General features: G+C 36.6%; 1 protein-coding gene across 1 annotated transcript; it reads right to left on the bottom strand.

Annotated features, from left to right (window-relative positions):
• Nucleotides 1-4,109: 4,109 nt before the first annotated feature.
• LOC139732255 (peroxisome assembly protein 10-B-like) lies at nt 4,110-19,975 on the bottom strand. Its single transcript, XM_071643129.1, has 7 exons — nt 19,757-19,975; nt 18,024-18,104; nt 17,456-17,532; nt 6,370-6,621; nt 5,759-5,922; nt 4,981-5,116; nt 4,110-4,184 (listed from the first exon to the last, which is right to left on the bottom strand). Exons 1-7 carry the CDS (start codon nt 19,872-19,874, stop codon nt 4,110-4,112), a joined length of 903 nt encoding a protein of 300 aa, XP_071499230.1. The 5' UTR covers nt 19,875-19,975.
• Between the last annotated feature and the right edge of the window lie 428 nt (nt 19,976-20,403).

Raw genomic sequence — 20,403 nt, 5'->3', positions numbered from 1 at the left:
AAATCTTCGAAAATGGGCTTATCAGTTTTTCCGAACAAACTCTTCAAATGTTTGCACTTTGTACACAGTAGTTGATGTTGTATATGTGTATATGTAATAAAATCTCATTAATGTATACTTGTAATTTCCTACCTCTTATTTATGAAATTACCCTATAATAATGTATGAATGTAAATATATCTTCATTACTGTCTTTTCAATATTTGCAAATAAAACTCAGTTTTCAGACAGAAATACAGCATTGGTTTGAAAGGTCAAATGTTCATTGTGCACATTGTACTGTTTGATTTCCTAGAAGCACAAGAAAAATCAAATTCTCATTTTGTTGCATTCCTTGACATTTTGACGGTTATTTTGTGTTTGCAGCACTAATGAAGCTCAAATGGCCCAGAATTTTGTATGTATGGTGATATTTTGTGGAGCAAGGAATAATGTAATTCCAATGAAATTGGTACAAGCGTGTATCAGACAAACTCAGCCCGAGCAATTGAGCCATCCCTGAAGGAGCTACGACAATTTCATTCAAACTTTGTTGGATGTTTTACAGAATGACAAGTCAGGTAACCAGAACAATTTGGGGAAAGAGGCTGAAGGTTAATACACCATACTGCAAACTAAAATATCATGTTAATCACAAATAAGATACATATAACACTATGGCCACCATCTCTGTCTTAGGAGATCATTGGTCATACAGTGCACTGTCGTTATAACGAACACGGCTTTAATGAAATTCCTGTTACAACAAAGTGAAAATTAGGCTCCAAAATTATCATCTGTATATCTTTCTGCACTTTACTGTTCGGTTTTAATGAAATTTTGATGTCATGAAAGAGAACTGCCAGTCCTGTTGACTATGTTATAACGGGAGTGCACTGTAGGAAGGTGTATTACAAACTCTCATATATATATATATATATATATATATATATATATATATATATATAGAGAGAGAGAGAGAGAGAGAGAGAGAGAGAGAGAGAGAGAGAGAGGGAGAGGGAGAGAGAGAGACTAAAGAGAGAGAGAAGAGCTTGCTTCGAAGAGGCGCTAAATCCATTGAAAAATTATAGATTATATATCTATATATATCTATATCTATCTATCTATACATACATACATGTACTAAACTGCCACAAACTTTGCAACATTGAAGAATGATGTGGTATGAAGTTACTGGTTAAGTATTTAAATAAACAAAACAAAGCATTAGATTACTATATGTACTGAGATTGAAGTGCTAGCCTTTTCTCCTTAAGATCACTTGCTTGCATTGAATATTTTTCACTAAACACCACCATACTCTGTATTCAAAGTCTAAACAAATGAAACTTACAAACAGCATATCTTTTTGTTCATGAGAAGAGGAATGATTAATGTCACATTTTATTGCAGAAAGTTTGAATAATTTTTTCATCAAAATCTCAATTTTCAAAAATATTTCAATACACATAGATCAATGTACATTAGATGCTTCACATCAATAATGAAATCACACTATTGCCCGGGGTTTATGACATACTAGTGCATTGTACAAATTTCTACAAAAGCATATTATGTGCATATATTTTTTAAATAATTTTTTACAAAATATACACACAAACAAATAATTTTGATACATAAGTTTGTTCAGTATATCACAGTTTACAGTTATCTTCATATGTATCTACTTGTAGTTGATAATTGTACCTGTAATAATGTGAGCCCCTAAAAAAAGTGATGGAGCCCGATGCCTATACTGTATACAGTAAATCTGAATGAAAACCCAGCCAGCCCCATGACCCCACACACATAGTCACAATCATCACGAAGATGACGACATCACCACCAACCTAAAGTGGCAGCAAAAGACATACATGGGCATACTTGGATTTCAGAATTAGAAATGATGTCTGTCAAAAAAAAAAAAGAAAAAAAATGTTATCCCGCTTTAATGTGTAATGATTTCCTTCCTTTCTTTATTCCCCTTTTTTTATTTCCAAATTAAACTTACCCAAAATGATAGCCATGTGTGATATCATACGTAGTATAGACTTTCATTATACAGAACACAAAAATAACAAACTTTTATAATGACAAGATTTAGTTCTTTCTTTTAAACAAAAGTTGACAGGATTCGATTTTGTTTGCTTTTTTTGTGTGCATAAGTAGGGAACACAATCTCTGGCAATTATTGATAAGCTGTAGGCAACCACCTGAACCGTTTGGGTGGTAGTGATACACCTTACTTTATGTAGTTTTCACTATTGCCGTACTTAATCACTTTGAGCTGGCATTCTACAGACTTTAGAATGTCAGTTTTGAAAGTAGCATGAAGAAACACCCCCTACAACAATATAATCCACCTTCTCAAGGTACTGTCAAACCTATCTATAAGGGCCACCTAAGTGAGTAAAAAACTAGAAATGTCGCTATGGCGACTGGTATGCCTCCGCCATAATCCATGATTCTCCTAATAGGTCTAGATAGTACATGTGGACAATGTGTGACTACATTTTCACAAAATTGGCAAAATATTAAAATGACAAGTTCGGCACAAATGTGTAGAATGTTCACCTTCCTTGACCTACATGTAGGTTTAATTGGATGAATAGGAGAGCATGTATTTGGGATTTAAGGACTTTAACTGGACTTTGACCCATTCATACATTTATGCATTGAGTAATTTTTGAGGTATGGAGAAAAAGTGCAATTTCTGTTACCATTTTCATCTGGCCTTTAACCCTAAAATTCATAAGATAATCACTGTCAGGCAGAACATGCAGTGTATATGTAGTACTTTTCAAGATTACTTGAGCCACTTTAGAGATATGGAGAAAAAATTAGTTCAGCACTTTCACTTGATCTTTGACCTTTTGACCTTTGAGGCAAAAACAAAAGGAAAAAAAAACTTTCCAGAGAATCTCTATTAGGTGATACATGTATGCATACACTAAGTGTAACAAAAAATTTATCCTCCTGGCATTGCATAAACATGAGGGAAATAGTAAAATTTTGAAGTGTTGCCCTTGACCTTTGACCCCTGACCTTTGAGCCCATGAACCCTAAATTCTCTAGATAATCACTGCCAGTCAGTACATTTATATATACTATGTTCCATGAAGATACCATGAACAATTTCCACGGTACAGAGAAAAAAGGTGAAGTTTTAATATTTTTACTTGACCTTTTGACCTTTGACCTTTGACCTCATGACCCAAACTTTCACCAGAGAATCTTAATTGGGTAAGACATGTATACATTAAGTTTCAAGAAAATATCTTTAGGCATTGCATAGATATGGTGGAAATAGTGAAATTGTATGTATTTGACCTTGACCTTTTGACCTTTGACCTTGAGCATGTGCACCCAAAAGTTGATAGGCACAACTTCACCCCCTAATACACATACATGCCAAGTTTCATTAGGATACCTCAACAGGTTTTGATAGTTACCTTGTCCACAAAATTCATTACGGACGGACGGAAAGACGGACGGACGGACGGAAGGACGGACGGACGGAAGGACAACCCGAAAACATAATGCCTCCGGCACCACTTCGTGGCGGAGGCATAAAAAAGTGGTCATTATTGGCAGGTGGCTGCTGTGGCTGCTGTGGCTGGGGTCTATAAAATCCCCCCCCCCCCCAAGATGTGGCTTGTCCCGGGGGGGGGGGGGGGATTTTCATTTCAATTATTAGTGGATGCATATGGCAGGTGGCCACTATAGACAGGTGGCTGCTGAGGAAGGTTTGACTGCAATTTGGCTGAGGCAAGAACAAGTGATGACTATCTGAAAGGATATATTAGTCTCCTTCCAGACTGAGCTGTATGAAAGTGACAAATGGAGAAGGAAAAAACACCCAAAACAAATCCCAAACAAAACCAAATTTAAATCCAAACCAAACATGTGGAATCAGGCTTGACAGGCACAGGAAGATGGGAACCTATACACAAAAAAAAAGGTTTAATCAAAGCAGAGTGGGCAGATGGCAAGATTTTGTGGGTTCATCACCAAACTATCGGCCTCGGCAGTGATATGAGATGATTGGCGTGGAGCGATTGAATAAAATTGTGAGTGTGCGCAACTGGGTTTCACCGGCAACGCTGTCAACTTCTGCCATAGTTCCACTGTCAACTTCTGTCGTAGTTCTGAAGGCGGACGAGCCTGGACGGCTGGAAACAGTCACGGCAGATTGGACACTCGGGCTGTGGAGAGTAAGAGAAGGGAGGGAAATGCGGGCAATTAATCATGAACATTGCATGACATGATGAGAACAAAAATATTGTGCAGTCAACTTTGGGATCGTAAATAAATGCCGAATAATAGGCTACGTCAATGCAAGTAAAAGTCCAAATGCACATTTGCAGCCTTACAATGTACATGTTATTTCTCTAAATATGCAGAAGTTGACTAGTGCATATTGAAAGTCAGTGTGTTTTTCTCATTTCCATCAAGATCTATTTTACGTGGAGATGACTGTATTCTCAGCACATTGCAAGCTTTCAGTGGTTTGTGCTCCAGAAAACTTTCTTTATCATTCATAGAGTATGGAATAACTACAGATAGTTTTAGTAAGAAATTGTTTATTGTCATTTCTTCAAATCAACAGATAGATTAAGCTTAACAAGAAATATCATTTTACATGTATACACTGAATTTTTTTGTATGAATTGATGAATAGAAAATGAATTAAAAACTTAAAAAAACTAAACATCTACAGTCATAAAAAAGAAAAAAAAAAGAAAAAAATGAAAAGAACTGATATGGCAAGAAAATCCTTTGAATAATCTCAAATACATCAGAATATGAAAATGTGTGACTCAAATAGTAATGGCTCATGAAAATAAAGTGTACCTGCTTCTTTAAGCAAACTTTGAAAATAAATGGTTATATAAGAAAAAGAAAAACCATAATAGACGGAATGTGGTAAATATTATCACAGCCAAAACCAGTTCAAATTTTACTTTCTCTGTACTGATGGAGGCCCATGGAAATAGATACCTTTGTTCTACACCACTCCATAATACACTTCCAACAATAGAGGTGTCCACATGGGGTGCAGGTGGAATTTTGTCTTCTTTCCAGGCAGAGCGAACAGCGCCATCGTGGGTCCACTGGGTGCGAGTCTGCCATGGTCCTGTAAGAAACAGCAAAGAAAAAGTTGGCAGAGGTAAAATCTAACATATCATTTTGACAGCAATATGAGGTAGAGAGGATAGGTTCACAGAAGATATTTCTGACAGCAGTTATAATACATTGAACAGCATTGAATTTAAACACCTGTTCTCTGTGGATTCAAGAAGACTAATATTAAGCTTATTTGTATGTATTCAGAGTTTGTTTGAAGTATTGTTAAAAATTACATTATTCTTTTTCAGACTTTTTCACAAATGTTTGGGGGAAACACAACAATGAAACATGTATAATGGAAAGCTGTGTCATAAAGACAAATCACAGACTCGATTCTGCAGATTTATACATATTTCATATTTGTGGAAAAATGAGCAAAGAAAGTGGGATTAACAAAAATGTTGCGCAACAGACCACTATAGATCTGCATTATTGTTTGTTGGTTTTTCAATTTCTTTGTACATGGTTGGTCTTCTGATATAGAATATGGGATTATAAGAAAAGAAAGAAGAAAAAACTATACCAACAAAACAAAACAAGACAAAACAAAAATAGGAGATTCCCTTTAGTCATGTTGTTACAAAAATTAGTCTGGGGGCTTTCATACTGAAAGATACTACAAACATCTAAATAATCTACAAACACCAACCTCTCCTTCTCCTTCACAGCTAATGAATGCTGGCCAGTCAAGACATGTCTGAGCTGCAGGGCATGCCACAACAAACTGACCCCCAGCTGGATGGCAGACAACCAGCCAAGGAGGTGGAAGCTTTTCTGGAGGCCCCTGGATACTGCCTGTCTCCGCACTTGTATCTGCATTGTTGTATGGTCATGATTGACAAGGTTTCAAACAACACAAGAATATTTAAATTTATGAAATTCTTGCATCAATTTTTCCCCTTTTTTATTGCAACTGATTGACAAATTGCCCTATATCGACATACGATGTAGGGCAATTTGTCATTCAGTTGCAATAAAACACACACACGCACACACACACACACACACACAGAAGAATAGTACAGACTTGCACAGACACAATGCTGGAACTAGTGGAAAAACATAATAATATGCAAAATTTTCAGTGCATTTTTCTTTTGTTCTTTGTTCTTTTTGTACGGGGGGGGGGGGGGGTGTCTTTTTCCTTCCATATCGATGTTTATATATCAATGATTATTTGTATCTTGCATGATCCCAAATTATTATTTCTTGCATTATAAATGTATAATCTGCTTGTAATCTGCTTGTAATCTAACTTACATAGTGGATGCCAGAGAACCGCTTAGCCAGGTGATAAAAGATGCCTCGCAGATAAAACACAGCAATGTGAATGCGATTGACAAAGGTCAGTGCACTTCGTAGGGTGGGAAGCCAGTGGTGAAGCCGGTCGCTAGCTCTCCGTGAGAGGCCGGGGAGGCGGCGACCAGACTCGAGCTGGAGGGCAACCCTGCTCAGGGTGACATCCAAGAGATAAGGTGCTCCTACATGGAGAGCTACCAGGAGCAGACGCCTCTGAAAAAAACAAACAAACAACAACAAAACAAAACATAACATGAATCTTAACCCTGTAAATGTAAAGTCTAATTCATACTGATCCCCATTATATCCAATTACAATGTATATAGCAACTCGCCCCTCCCCCCCCCCAAAAAAAAAAAACCCACTACATACAAATGAATCAAGAATATACATGAAGATTATACATCAATAAGCTGCTCAAGTAATGCCCATCCCAATCCTTACCAAATTTTAAAGTTTGACCTGTTGCTTCAATCAGTACTATGTTGTAAAGGCAGGTTAGACTGACATAGTCAGGTCTGACAATAACAGGGACCATTAAATCAGAAGTTAGTGTTTTGGGAGTGGCATCATAAGTGTCTGTGTCGATCATTGACAAGATAAATCCAACACCAAGGACTTTGTGTAGAATGGGAAAAGCTTGGAGAAACCCCCATAATAAATTTGCAAATTGCATGACACAGATTATATCTTTCCACAAATCTATGAAACAGAATTATTATTTGTTTGTTTTTTCTCTCCTTCCGATGTTGTCCCACCCCCGTTTTTCTTATGTGCTTTCTTTTATTTCTTTTATCAATATCTTTATCATTATTGTTATTATAATAATCATTACTATGTGTGTATATATACTTTGATATGTTTAATTACTTTCATTTTGTTAGCCTCCTCCTGGTACACCTTTCAGGGCGCACTGTTCAGAGACTCCAACCCCAGCACCTTCTGATCTGGAGATTCTCCCGCCTGAAACCCCTAGCAAACGGGAGACTCCAAGTTGATGTGCGCGAAGGCGAAATTCTTTGCGGCCGGGGTCCAGGCTAGGGTTCTAGATGCTCTCTCGTGCTATCTAAGGCTTATTTTTCAACATACAATATGGCTATAAGTAAGAAATTCTTTCCAACGGGAGACACAGAGCCAGGGCGGGAGAAATCAAATCTCAAGCGGGAGAACGGGAGATTTTGCAAAAATGGGCTTTCGGCGGGAGATCTCCCGTCGAAAGCGGGAGAGTTGGAGTCTCTGACTGTTTGCTCAGCTCCCCCCCCCCCCTCCCCTTACTGTTGCCTTTTCACTCTGTCCCTTTCCCTCTGGTGTTCCTTATCTTCTTTGATGTTGCCTCCCTTATCATCCTTATCCTTCAATGGTTGCCCAATGATCCTCAGGATCATCGCTGACCCTCCTCTGCCTTTTGTCTGTCCACCCTCCTGCTCTAACCGGGGGGCCAAAAGCTAAAAACAGAGGTCGAGTTGCACTCTCTCTACAAACTAAGTAGACCATGCTTATTTTCAAGTTTTTATTGTAACAAACAACATTCCACTGGTCTACCTCAAAAAATTTGTTGCGAAAGCCTCCAAATCCAAGATGGCGTCCAAGATGGCCGCCATATTTACTGAATTTGTTATTTAAATGATAGAATTCGATAGAAACATCAGATTTCAACAAATGTGATGTCATATGAAAGAGAATAACATTTTCTACAAGTTGATACCATTTTTGTGGGTTATTGTGATAACTGGATTGAGATTTTAAGGAAAAAACACTAATTTTTTGATATTTGTCTGAAAAAGGGAAAATCATGAAAATGCTTGATTCAGCATAAATCTGAGAAAGACTGAAGGATTATCTTGAAACGTTTCAAGAATTTTGTTTGACATATAATTAATATTTGGAGAAAATTAGGGGTCAGTACCATTTTCGGTTCAGGAGTTATGATGTCTCAAACTTGAAAACTCACTACGTAAAAATGGCCACTTTAGTTGTGACCAACACCTTGTTGTTGGTAAAAAAGTCTGCGCGCGCAAAGACTACTACACGCACCACTGGCACTGGCGTTCGCAGCAGTGCCCGTGGTGCGTGTAGTAGTCTTGACAAATGCAGACTTTTTCTTTGTCAGACAATGGTTTGTGCCTGCAAACTAACTTTTCATACCAAGTGGTAGCTCATCACAGGTGATACTGATCGCTATTATTTCAAAGTAGATTGTTCTAAAGCAGATGAGATGAAGCAAAAAAAAAATCAAATAGAGGTAGTAGTTTGAAACTTGGCACCAATGATAGTTTAAGACAGAATTTAGATCAACCGCTCAAAAAAAAAAATCATGATGACAGCCATCAAAGTTGACATAGTGTATTGCGCCAAATTAAATGTATTATTTCGTTTTTGATACAAATTTGTCTGTTGTGCTATCTCAAACCGTCTTAAGTTTTTATGGACACATTTTTTAAACCAGTGATATTCTACTCTCCGAAAAAGAAAAAACAAATCGAGTGGAAGTTTTTACTTTTGATGTGAGCAGTGAATAACAGAAAACGGTGAATTTAGAGTGAAATTGGAGTGACTTTTGAGTGAAAATGTTCATTTGCACTCATTTTAGAGTGACCTTAGGCAGAGCTCCACACTAACTTTTATTTTTGGTGGCCCAAAGGCAAATATCCGACCTTTTTTGGTGGCCCGATCAGGCCACCAAATTCTTCATTTCTGACATTTTGGTGGCCCGACGTGCGTTTTTTGTGGCCCCGGGCCACCGGACCACCATTGGTGTCGAGCCCTGCCTTCGGGATCACTCGTCACTCTTCGAGTGATCCCCGAGGTCACTCTAAAATGAATGAAAATGAACATTTTCACTCTCGAGTGATCCTGATATCTAATATAGGAAAGCATCTACCAATGGCATAAGTTCAGATCAATTGTGACACTATAACCCACATGAAATCAGCCTAAAAACAATGTAAGAAAAATCTGATAACGGAAAATACAGTTTCAGCATGCTTATTTGTAAATGTGAATATACAGCACGAATAATCAATTTGGACAATTTTATTCAAACACTTCTACTGAAAAGTAATTTCGCACAACACATTCAAGAGCAAAGTTGAGAAATTGCCGCCATGTTGGAGTTTTGTTTGGGGGGGGGGGTTCGGATCAGAAGGGCTTTCGAGGACATCTACGGATCAGACATTATTACAAATAAACCATGATCATTCACGTTTCTAAAACAGCAGAGTAACATACAAGTAAAAAAGCATATCTTTGATACAGAAGCATTTCTTTTTTATCAAAGATTGGGTCTTACGGGCAAGTCCAAGATAAGGTCCCCTCAGAAGGCAAAATTTCATCTTTGCTCAATATTGACATGTTTGGTATCATTTTGAAGCTTATGAGTTGAAGTTTTGACTTCCATGGAGGAAAAAATGATATTATGTAAGTTTATGCAAATTTCAAGGGCTTCATTTGCATAAATGTGAAACACAGCGTTACGTATGGGACATTTATAAAAATTCATATTAATTCAAAGGAAAACAAATGATATTTGATTAATATGTGGACATAAGAAGTTCATCAAATAGTTTAACTTGGTACTAAAATTTAGAGATTATGCAAATGATTATGCAAATTAGCTCGTGTCCTATCATGAGATGTCCCATACGTAACAAATTGAGGTCATTTTTTTATGTTTTCTCTGAAATTGCTAAGGATATTTTAATGCCCTTTTGGAAAGTTCTAATTTATTGTTTAGAGAAATTAAATGCCATAGAAAAAAGAAAAAACAGTAAAAAGAATATATTCTATTAGGCATTGAAATAATGTTACGTATGGGACAAATGCGTTACGTATGGGACATCCTCATACATATTGCATGTGAATGCATGTAGCTTGCTGGGAAGGTCTCTCAGTACACAAATGGTATTCATCCTGAAGAAAGCATCCCAACATTGTAGCTACTTTTTGAGTTTTAGACGCTTGAAACAATGCATGTACTTGACTGAACAATTTTCAGAAAGGGGGAGGGGAAAATGGCAAAATACAAAATGAAAAATCAGCATTAAAGGGATGGTATAGTTTTTGTAGAAATGGGGATTCAGTTTTCAACATTTAATGAGATGATTGGAAACCAATTATATGAATTACTAAAGAGCATGCAATCCTAAGACTAGAGGAATTCAAAGTTTATGTGACGGAGATCCAATTTGAAATGGTTGTGATATATACAAAAAAATATATAAAGTAAAATGATTCCTTTTTATTGCAAGTGATACACAAATTGTCCTTATTCAGTTTCAATAGTAGCCATGCCAGAATTCATGGGTATACATACTGAGGTGTGACTCGAATCAATGACCTGACTGCTAGACAGACATCATATATCTACTCGATCACTGGGGTTCCACGCTGCAGGTATTGCTTATTTATCAAAATTAATATTTCTTGTATCAAGTCATTTTTTATTGAAACTAAATGGCAAACTGCCCTTCATCAATGGAAGTAAACACTTATAAACTATTCAATTTTTCAGTAGTAACTATCCTGATAAAAATAGGGCATACATACTCAGGTTGGTCATAAAAAATATAGAATATGATTAAATATGATTATGATGGTAAATATATGGGGAATATTGTTCCCTTGTCAATCTGGAACAGCATTTGAGTAATTTCAACTGATTCTACCTCAATGATTATGCAAAAATTTGGTTATGGGTATTTTGCAAAATTATTTTGCAAGATACCCATATAAACTTGGTTCTCCACACACTAAACGAATGGGTGACAAAGGGCATGCATACTCAGGTTGGTCATAAGAATATAAAAATATGATTGAATATGATTATAATGGTGAATATTCAGGGAATAATGTTTCCTTGACAACCTGGATCAGTATTTGAGTAGTTTCAACTGATTTTACTACAATAATTATGCAAAATACCCATAAACATGGTTCTTCACACACTAAATGAATGGGGGACAAACTGTCCCATACGTAACTGTCCCATACGTAACACGTCATGTCTGTCTTTAATTAGAACCTGTACTTAGAGCTTTTTGCCTAATGACACCAAACTTACCTGTGATAATCTTGAGTGTTGTGACTTTCATCACAGTGAGTTACAAGTTGTAGAATGAAATACTTTCAGAGAGTTTTGAGGTTGAAAAAAATGTTCAAAAAAACAAAAGTTTTCTGGTCCCATACGTAACGGCACATATTTTCTCTTCTAGAATATAATTGTCAAGGTCATTTTTCTCAATTTTTTACATGTTTATACTTCTCCTAGATATCAATCACCATGATGAAGTTCAATATGATCAAAGGCCATTAACACTATTTTTCAGGTCATAAAAGTCTCTGAATGTCCCATACGTAACACGCGCATTATCTTGGACTTGCCCTTACTCAAACACTGGAATGAGCTCCATCCCCCCCCCCCCCCCCCAAAAAAAAAAAAGACCCTCAATATGGTTTACACTAGTACAATGTCATTCGGATGTATAGAAACATGTAATAGACAGCAATATAAGAAGATTTAAAAAACATATCAAATTATAAGTTATAAGTTGGGATTTAACTTTGACGCAACACACTAAAGGTATTGTTTACCATTGGGAGATATATCACATTCGATTTATATGTGCAGGTTAATTGTATTACAAAACATTCTACCATGTAAAAAAAATAAAATAAAGCCTAAAACATACGGAGATATCACCATTTCTTTTCAAGAACCATAACCATGATAACTGTTGACATAAAAAAAAACATTCTTATCAGATCTATTTAGTATATCTAACAATATTTAGCATTAATTATACTGATTAAAGTTTGTACATTAATCCCTAACTCACAGTTTAGAACTAGTTTGAGGAATTAAGTAAAGCTGGGTTTTTGTTTTACGTGCACAAAGGTAAATAACGCCTTGAATGACAACCTCGATTAATTACCGCCATCTTGAATTTTGTGTGGATACTATTTTTATCGCTAAATATTACACATTGGCAAAATTTGTGCCAAATTTTAAGCTCCTATCTCTTTTTGGAAAATACTTTCTGTTCAATCTTATCTGCCTCAGAACAATCTACTATGATGAAATGCTACAGTAATAGCGACCAGCGTCACCTACCACTTGGCATGAAAAGTTAGTTTGCAAGTCACTAGACCATTACAGTATTACATACATGTATGACCATGTAAACACATTGTAAGTAAAATTTATAATGCATAAATATATTTTTTTCAAGTTTTAGATGTTAACTTGTCAACAGTGTATGATATTGCCTGTAATTCCAGAAATATGAATTATGTCTCAATCTCAGTAAATCTCAATCTCAATCGCAGGTTTCAAAATAATTCTTCAGTTCTTCTTTGATAAATACTAAATCATGCATTTTTACATTTCTTCCTTTTTTCAAAACAATATAAAAATATGGATCCCCCCCCAAAAAAGAGAAGCAAACAACCCCCCCCCCCCCCAATTTATCACAATACACAGCTAAAGTGGTATCAACTTTTAGAAAGTTTTGCTCTCCTTCATATGACATCAAATTTTTTGCAATCCAATGTCTCTATCAAATTTTATGTTTGAAATGTTAATTTCAATAAAATGGCGGCCCTGTTGGACCGCATCTGTACTTTGCAACAAATCTACGGAGGTGTACTTACGGAACATTGCTTAGTATGCTTAATATTATGTATGGTCTTGTTTATAGAGAGAGTGGAACTCGAAAAGTAAGCACGATCTTGGATTTGACCCTCTGTCTTTGGGAACAGATGCGTGCAAATAACATATTATGTAAAATGGGATTTCAAGTTTGAGACATTATAACTCCTGAACCAAGTACAATACTGACCTCTTATTTTCTCCAAATATTGATTATATGAGAAAGATGTTAATTTCTGCATTGTTTTCATAAACATTTTTAATTCAATTTTTTTTTACTTTTTAGAGAAATATTCATGGTGCATTCTGAAAAATGTCTCCATAAAAACCTAAGATGGTTTGAAATGGCATTAAAATGTTCAGAATATATAAAAACCATATAAATAGATAGCAAAACAGACAAAATTGTATCAAAATCGAAATGATACATTTACTTTGGCGCAATACACTATGTCAGCTTTGATGGCCTGCAATCTTGAATTTTTTGAGTGATTGATCCAAATTTTGTTTTAAACTTTCTATAGCAAGGTTGTTTCAAGCTTCTACCTCTATTTGAAAGATATTTTTTGCTTCATCTCATCTGCTTCAGAACAATCTACTTTGAAATAATAGCAATCAGCGTCACCTGAGCTACCACTTGGTATGAAAAGTTAGTTTGCAGGCACAAACCCTTGTTTGTCAAAGAAAAAGTCTGCGTTTGCAAAGACTACTACAGCACCACCGGCACTGCTACAAGCGCCAGTGGCAGTGGTGCGTGTAGTAGTCTTGGCGCGCGCAGACTTTTTTTACGACCAACAAGGTCTTGTCACAACTAAAGTGGCCATTTTTACATAGGGGCAATTCCACGGTAACTCGCGTTACAAATAATGGGTACATTTTTTGGATAATGTGCCAATATCTTTGTAATTGGTAGGATCTACAAGTTACTTTTTTCATCATGGGTTAAGTAGACATACACCAACTAAATGAATCCAAAAAGAAAAATAAAGGACAAACATGTTGGGATTCTTGAATCATTTAATTTCGGTAACTCGCGTTACACAAAAAGGACATGGTCAATTCTATGAAGACCTCTTTTTGGAAAGTCTCCTCATACTAGACAATCTTGATAAAAGTTTTCCTACCTTGAATTGATAGTGGGTTAGGACTCATAAATTAACAATATCAAAGTTGAGTAACAATGACCTGGAAAAATGTAGGGAGCCTTTATGTCGGTAACTCGCGTTACATTATGTCCACTAACACAGGGTGACACAAATTGATGACATACAATTGTTCTGATGGCACTGAATCTTGTGTTGAATAATCTGAGAGATGCTTATTTGTGTAGATAGTAAAACGAATAAATGTTAAACAAATATTTTACTAATAAACCCAATAGAAGAGTGTGTTTAAGACTAGTAAGAGCTTCACTCCTCATAGAGACCTTGAATATGTTTGAATATATACTAGATGATATGGGTGTATTATTACATTGTAAGTTTCAGAGTGTAAAGATGAAAAATGTTGAAAGTCTTTTTAAAACAAAACATAAAAGTATCAAACCCTATATACAAGTTTACGAAACAGCTTACAATCTTTCAAAAATTCAAATCCTATCTTTGTGAGGAGTGAAAACTAGTACATTTCTTTGCAGCTGATTGACAAAAAGACCAGTTAGTAATTCCACTTTGTGCATGAACAAAAAAAGATCATTTGTACGAACAGGCATTTTGGTTTGTAAATTCACTGACATTTAGCATCTGTGATGCGATGATTATTCATGCGATCCTTATCTAAATGATGCTTGCCAGCACATCCACCTGACAGCAAGAATGGTATTTTGCAATATAAACGGAAATTAGCTGTTACTGCATTCAATACAAAACAATGAAATGGATGCCTGCTAAATTATAAACTGATGGGAGTATTCTGATCCCCTGATCTAAATGCAAGTTCATTCTTTTTTTGAACAGAAGTTTCATAAATTGTTATGTCATGCAAGCTTATGCATTATGCTGCTTTGAAAACAAGTGAAGTGCCGAACCAACTGAGAAAAAAGAAAGGTCATTTGTACCAATGTGTACATGAGCTACAGTGTATACGAACTGGCTTTACCCTACATCGACGTAAATAAGCACTGAATTGATCAGTGTTGTAGTAGTAGCCATGATAAAAAAGTCATGGGCGTACATACTCAAGCAGTATTCAAACTTACGACCTCCTGATCACCGGACCAGGTGTCATCTCCACTAGACCACCGTGCTTTCGCCCGACAGCAAGTAGTGCTGGTTCTAATCCTTATAACATGCAGTGGGTACTGCGTAATTATTCAAATTCATGAAATTCTTCCGTTGAGATGTTTTCATTGCAACTGATTGACAAATTGCCCTACATCAACGTTAATAAGCTCACTGAATTGATCAGTGTTTTATTAGTAGCCATGATAAAAAATCATGGGCATACATACTTGAGCAGGATTCGAACCCACAACCTCCTGATCTCCGGACAGGTGTCATCTTCAGTAAACCACCGAACAAGGATTAGAACCAACACTTCCTGTGCTTTATAGCATTCTGTAATAAAAATTCTGTAATACTGATGCAGGAAATTCAAAAGATAAATCTAATGGTCTCATTCACTGCTGGATAAATGTACACATGCAGTGAAAGCCAGGCTAGACTCTTCAATGTGGCATGTGATCAGTGGCCTTGATGCTAATCACAGTTTATTAGGCTACCCTCCTTTGTTTCAGTCAAGCATGGTGTACATAGCACTGCATTTGATTGTTTTCACCACAATCTAGCTCAATTAAGTGCTAAAATTTGCTTATGTTGGGGGAAACTTGTGTTTATAGTTGGTAACTCGCGTTACATGCCGGTAACTCGCGTTACATGGTAACTCGCGTTACACTTTTCATTGACATTTTTTAATGTGATAACAGTGTTTATTCAAGTCAACATCCTGTGTACAGTATCAGGGTGTGATGAATTTAGAAAATTATGATTCCCAACAAATTACCTCCACTGCTTCCTTCAGAATGAAAAATATTTCTTGTTTCGGTAACTCGCATTACATGGCTCAAGGGCTGAACTTTCATGTGGTGATTAGAATTTTTTGAAGGTGGCATAAAAATTTCCTCATGGGAGACTGAAGTAGAACCAATTTGCTTCTTTAAAATGAATTAATTGAAGTGCTAGCAGAATTTTTCTATTAAAAAAAGTTATATCAAGTTAAGCATGCATTTTAGCAATTTGGATGACAGAAAAATTGTCTTCAACATTTGTAGCTGTTTCTCGGGAAATATTTGACCGATTGATATAATTCTTTGAGTTTCTTTAACTTCAATATATGGGTAATACATAATGAGTAATTCTTTTGCAATATGATAAAGTTGAAATTTTAGTGCCATGTCCACATTCCCATGGAATTGCCCATAGTGAGTTTAAAAGTTTGAGACATTATAACTCCTGAACCGAAAACGATACTGACCCCTAATTTTCTTCAAATCTTAATTATATGTCAAACAAAATTCTTGAAACGTTTCAAGATAATCCTTCAGTCTTCCTTTGATTTATGCTGAATCAAGCATTTTCATGATTTTCCTTTTTTCAGAAAAATATCAAAAAATTAGTGTTTTTTCCTTAAAATCTCAATCCAATTATCACAATAACCCACAAAAATGATATCAACTTGTAGAAAATTTTATTCTCTTTCACATGACATCAAATTTGTTGAAATCTGATGTTTCAATCAAATTCTATCTTTCAAATAACAAATTCAGTTAATATGGCGGCCATCTTGGACGCCATCTTGGATTTGGAGGCTTTCGCAACAAATTTTTTGAGGTAGACCAGTGGAATGTTGTTTGTTACAATAAAAACTTGAAAATAAACATGGTCTACTTAGTTTGTAGAGAGAGTGCAACTCACTCGTTAAATAAGCGACTTTTTGGGGTTTGGCCCTCCGGTTATCTAATCCCCCTCCCTTTACCTGTTGGGCTCCTTGCCCATGATCTCCCACCCTCGCCTTTGTTGTCTTTGTTCTGTGTACCCAGTCTGTCCCTGACTGTTCTAGTTGTGTGAAGTCCTTATGTGATTGCTTTCCCAGCTTGTTTGTCATTTTGCCTCTGATGAAGATTCTGCTAGGATCGAAAGCTCAGGCCCCTTTTGACTTCATTGGCTCGCCTTTATTGGATAAGCAATTTTCAGCAGCCTTTTTTGCTACACTTATTATTTGCTTCCTACAAAGCTGCAATTTAGTGGGAATTATGATCGCAAAACAAACATGGAATACTGAAAGTCTTATTAGTGATAAGAACTACAAAGTAGGAGTTAAAGGGAAATGAGGAAATATTTTCTTTTTTTAATCAAAAGTGTTCCTATCACTAAAAAAAAAAGTTTGTGTTTTCTCTCCTCTCACCAGATTAGATGGTACTGCCCTCTTTGTCTCATTGACCTGTAGAATGTTGACATACTCTTCTCCTAGTGTCTGGAATCCTGAAAAATGAGAACACGTTTAATAGCATTTGCAACTTAGATTTATGATAATTTAAAATGCTGAATACAATATCACTCAATACTAGTATTGGTGTACAAAACTATTTTTTTGTTTCTTTGTAATCATTTCAACTAAGTAAAGGTCTTACAACTGTATGTGATTTTCAGGGCATATATATAAATTGACATAAAATGAAGTTAACAAGCTAGAATCTTTCATTACATTCTTTAATATCCACACAATTCTTCCCTGCTGGCTGAATACAGTATATTGTTATTGACTGACTTGGGTGAAAATGTTTTGCCTTATTTCCATCAATACATTCCACTTACTAGGAAGTATTCACAGACGATGAAACAACAGTATGAAAGCGATTATGTAACTGATATCTAAGAATGAAATTACTTATTCGCATTATATGAGTTTGTGAAATCTCACCAACCACCCCCTCCCCTTTCTCCCCAAATATGTGCACTATAAGACTACTGACCAGCTATTGTTGTCAAGCCAAAGTAGAGACCATCAGAAATCAGGTCCAGTTCCTTTCTCCATCTTGCCCAAAATCTTGGCCCTGTGTATTAGGAAATCAGGTCATGGCAAACAATACAAAAAAGGCCATCAGTGATAAGTAACTATTAAACTAAAACACAGCAAAATTGAGGTTTGGGATTAGTAGCACATGACATCTGTGGTGTAGCACAAACCTAAGTAAGCTAAGATTAAGAAAGAATTAACATATTAGGTAAAATTTCCTTTTGTTGTATAGGCAAGCATGGTATTACTGGACACCATGGTATTACCGGACACACACATTTTTGCGTAATAATGACATTCTGTAAGCGTGAGACTTCATAGATTAACCTTTCGAACAGATTTTTGTGCGGACTAAAATCGCAAAATATGCAACATAAAGATGTAAAAACACGAAGAAATTCACATTTTACCTCAAATTTATAGTTGAGTGACCCGCACCTCGTCATAGTTAATATTCATGCATGTTTGAATCACATTTCACGACTGAAATTTTATGGAATCCCACTCACATACAGGAAAAATGCTGAAGATTCCAATAGAACCAAAAGTTCACTGATCGATATCGGAAATTTGTAGCTATCGTCCTCAAACGCAAACGATGCAGAATAGTTGTGTGCTAAGGGGCCCGCAACTCGTAATCCGCGCGTGCAGCTCCCATAGACAAAGCACGTAAACTAGAAGCAGAGTCTCAAAAGTTGTCGATTTCTCACAAGGTTTTATTGCATGAACTGTTTGAAATGTTCAAGACAGACATTTTACCGTAAAATACCATATTTGGGCCTCATTTGCCGATTTTTTCTTTGTCATTCGCTCGGTGAGAATGTGTACGGTGATTTGTGGGATGAATTGTGATTCTGCAGTGCAAGGACTAGGTGCGAAAGACCTTGATTATTCGATTACGAAAATCACATCCGGTAATACAGTGCGATTTTGCACCACGCAAACAACAACTATTTTTAGAGAGGTATGTTTGAAAGCATATTTTCTAAAAACTGGAACGAACAATTGATATTGTATAAGTTGGCTGCATTCGTAATTTCCAGGAGTCTGTAAATAAGTGGTGTTATTTTCAGCTGAAATTTCATCCTCTGAGTGCGGAATTCAAAGCCACGAAAAAAAAAAAGCGTCCGGTAATTGGATCTACCACCCTACTAGCGTTAGAAATTTGTAGGATACAATCATAATCATGGTCACACATTACCATACTTGCCAACATTTTCATTTGAGAAAGCGGTAGAATCCAGGATGCCTATGCGAGTAGCACTAACTTGAATGCTAATGAAATCTTTCAAAAGCGGTAGTCTACCGCCAAATGCGGTAGAGTTGGCAAGTATGCATTACCATTTAATCACAAAAGCTGAGCCTGATGTGATGATAATATGTATATGTCTAATCCTATTCCTAGATTTCATGACCAAAAAAAAAAAAAAAAAGGAATAAGAATTAAGGGAACATGGGATGTGCAGTAGAAATTTGTATCTGCCCAGCACTGAAATAGAAATAGTGACAGGACATGGTTACTCAATAATATTTACTGAGCTAGAGAATCATCTCGTATACTGGAGTACTATTTAATTCCAGGTTCACACTGCATGTGCACTGACATAAAAAGAGCTCATTTCCATTCTTGAGTCTTGACCCTTCAAAAATTTCCCTTAAATCTTGGCTAACAGTCGAAGAATAATTTACCCATGAATGTCTGAATGGCATCATGCACTTGACCTCTCAGCTGTGCTTGGTAAGTCTCGTCCTTCTGATTGCTGCGTATAATTTCAGCCTGCCCCGCCGACTGGAAGGTGGTGGTCATCGCTGCGCAAGCTCCCCCAGGCTTAGGGACGAATTGGCCGATGTGAGTGGTAGTGGGCGGGGAGACCCGTTGTTGGCAAGATCTACACGCTTCTTGTGAAGATAACTTTGAGGGAGAGGTAATTCAGCACAACCAGCCCACTTCAGGTTATGCTGCTGTCAAAATGAGATGGTGCAGATTGTGGATATATTGACAGCTGATGATCAGGCTGATTTCGAGGCGAAGAAATTTAAACAGTCCGGTTCGCGCAACATCACCTCTAACGCCTAACGGTACGGTACTATACGGTACCCTGACTCGTACCACATCGCAGCCAGCGGCGCCGGCCTCACCTCTCCGCTCCCGCTAGCGCTCCACCTCGGCTCCGCGCCCGCTCGCTAGCCCCGTTCTCTGCTTGCTCGCGCGGCTGCGGTGGTGAAAGGTGCTTAATAACTATGGAAAGCTGTACGGGTATTTTTTATTTTATTTTTATTTATTATTATTATTTTTTTTAAGGGAGCACTGACCATTGAACATCTCAGGTTCTCAG

Source organism: Diadema antillarum, unplaced genomic scaffold (assembly GCF_040938485.1).
Source record: "Diadema antillarum isolate AM-2024a unplaced genomic scaffold, OU_Dant_1.0 seq00000407_RagTag, whole genome shotgun sequence".
Taxonomy (NCBI): Eukaryota; Metazoa; Echinodermata; class Echinoidea; order Diadematoida; family Diadematidae; genus Diadema; species Diadema antillarum.
This window is presented reverse-complemented; position numbering and strand designations above follow the sequence as displayed.

Excerpts from the sequence above, each read along its gene's own strand:
- LOC139732255 (XM_071643129.1), bottom strand. The coding sequence starts at position 19,874 with ATGACCACCACCTTCCAGTCGGCGGGGCAGGCTGAAATTATACGCAGC. Across the intron at positions 17,533-18,023 it reads TGGCTTGACAACAATAGCTG|GATTCCAGACACTAGGAGAA; the intron begins GTCAGTAGTCTT and ends CTCATTTTTCAG. Across the intron at positions 5,923-6,369 it reads GGTTCTCTGGCATCCACTAT|ATACAAGTGCGGAGACAGGC; the intron begins GTAAGTTAGATT and ends ACAACAATGCAG.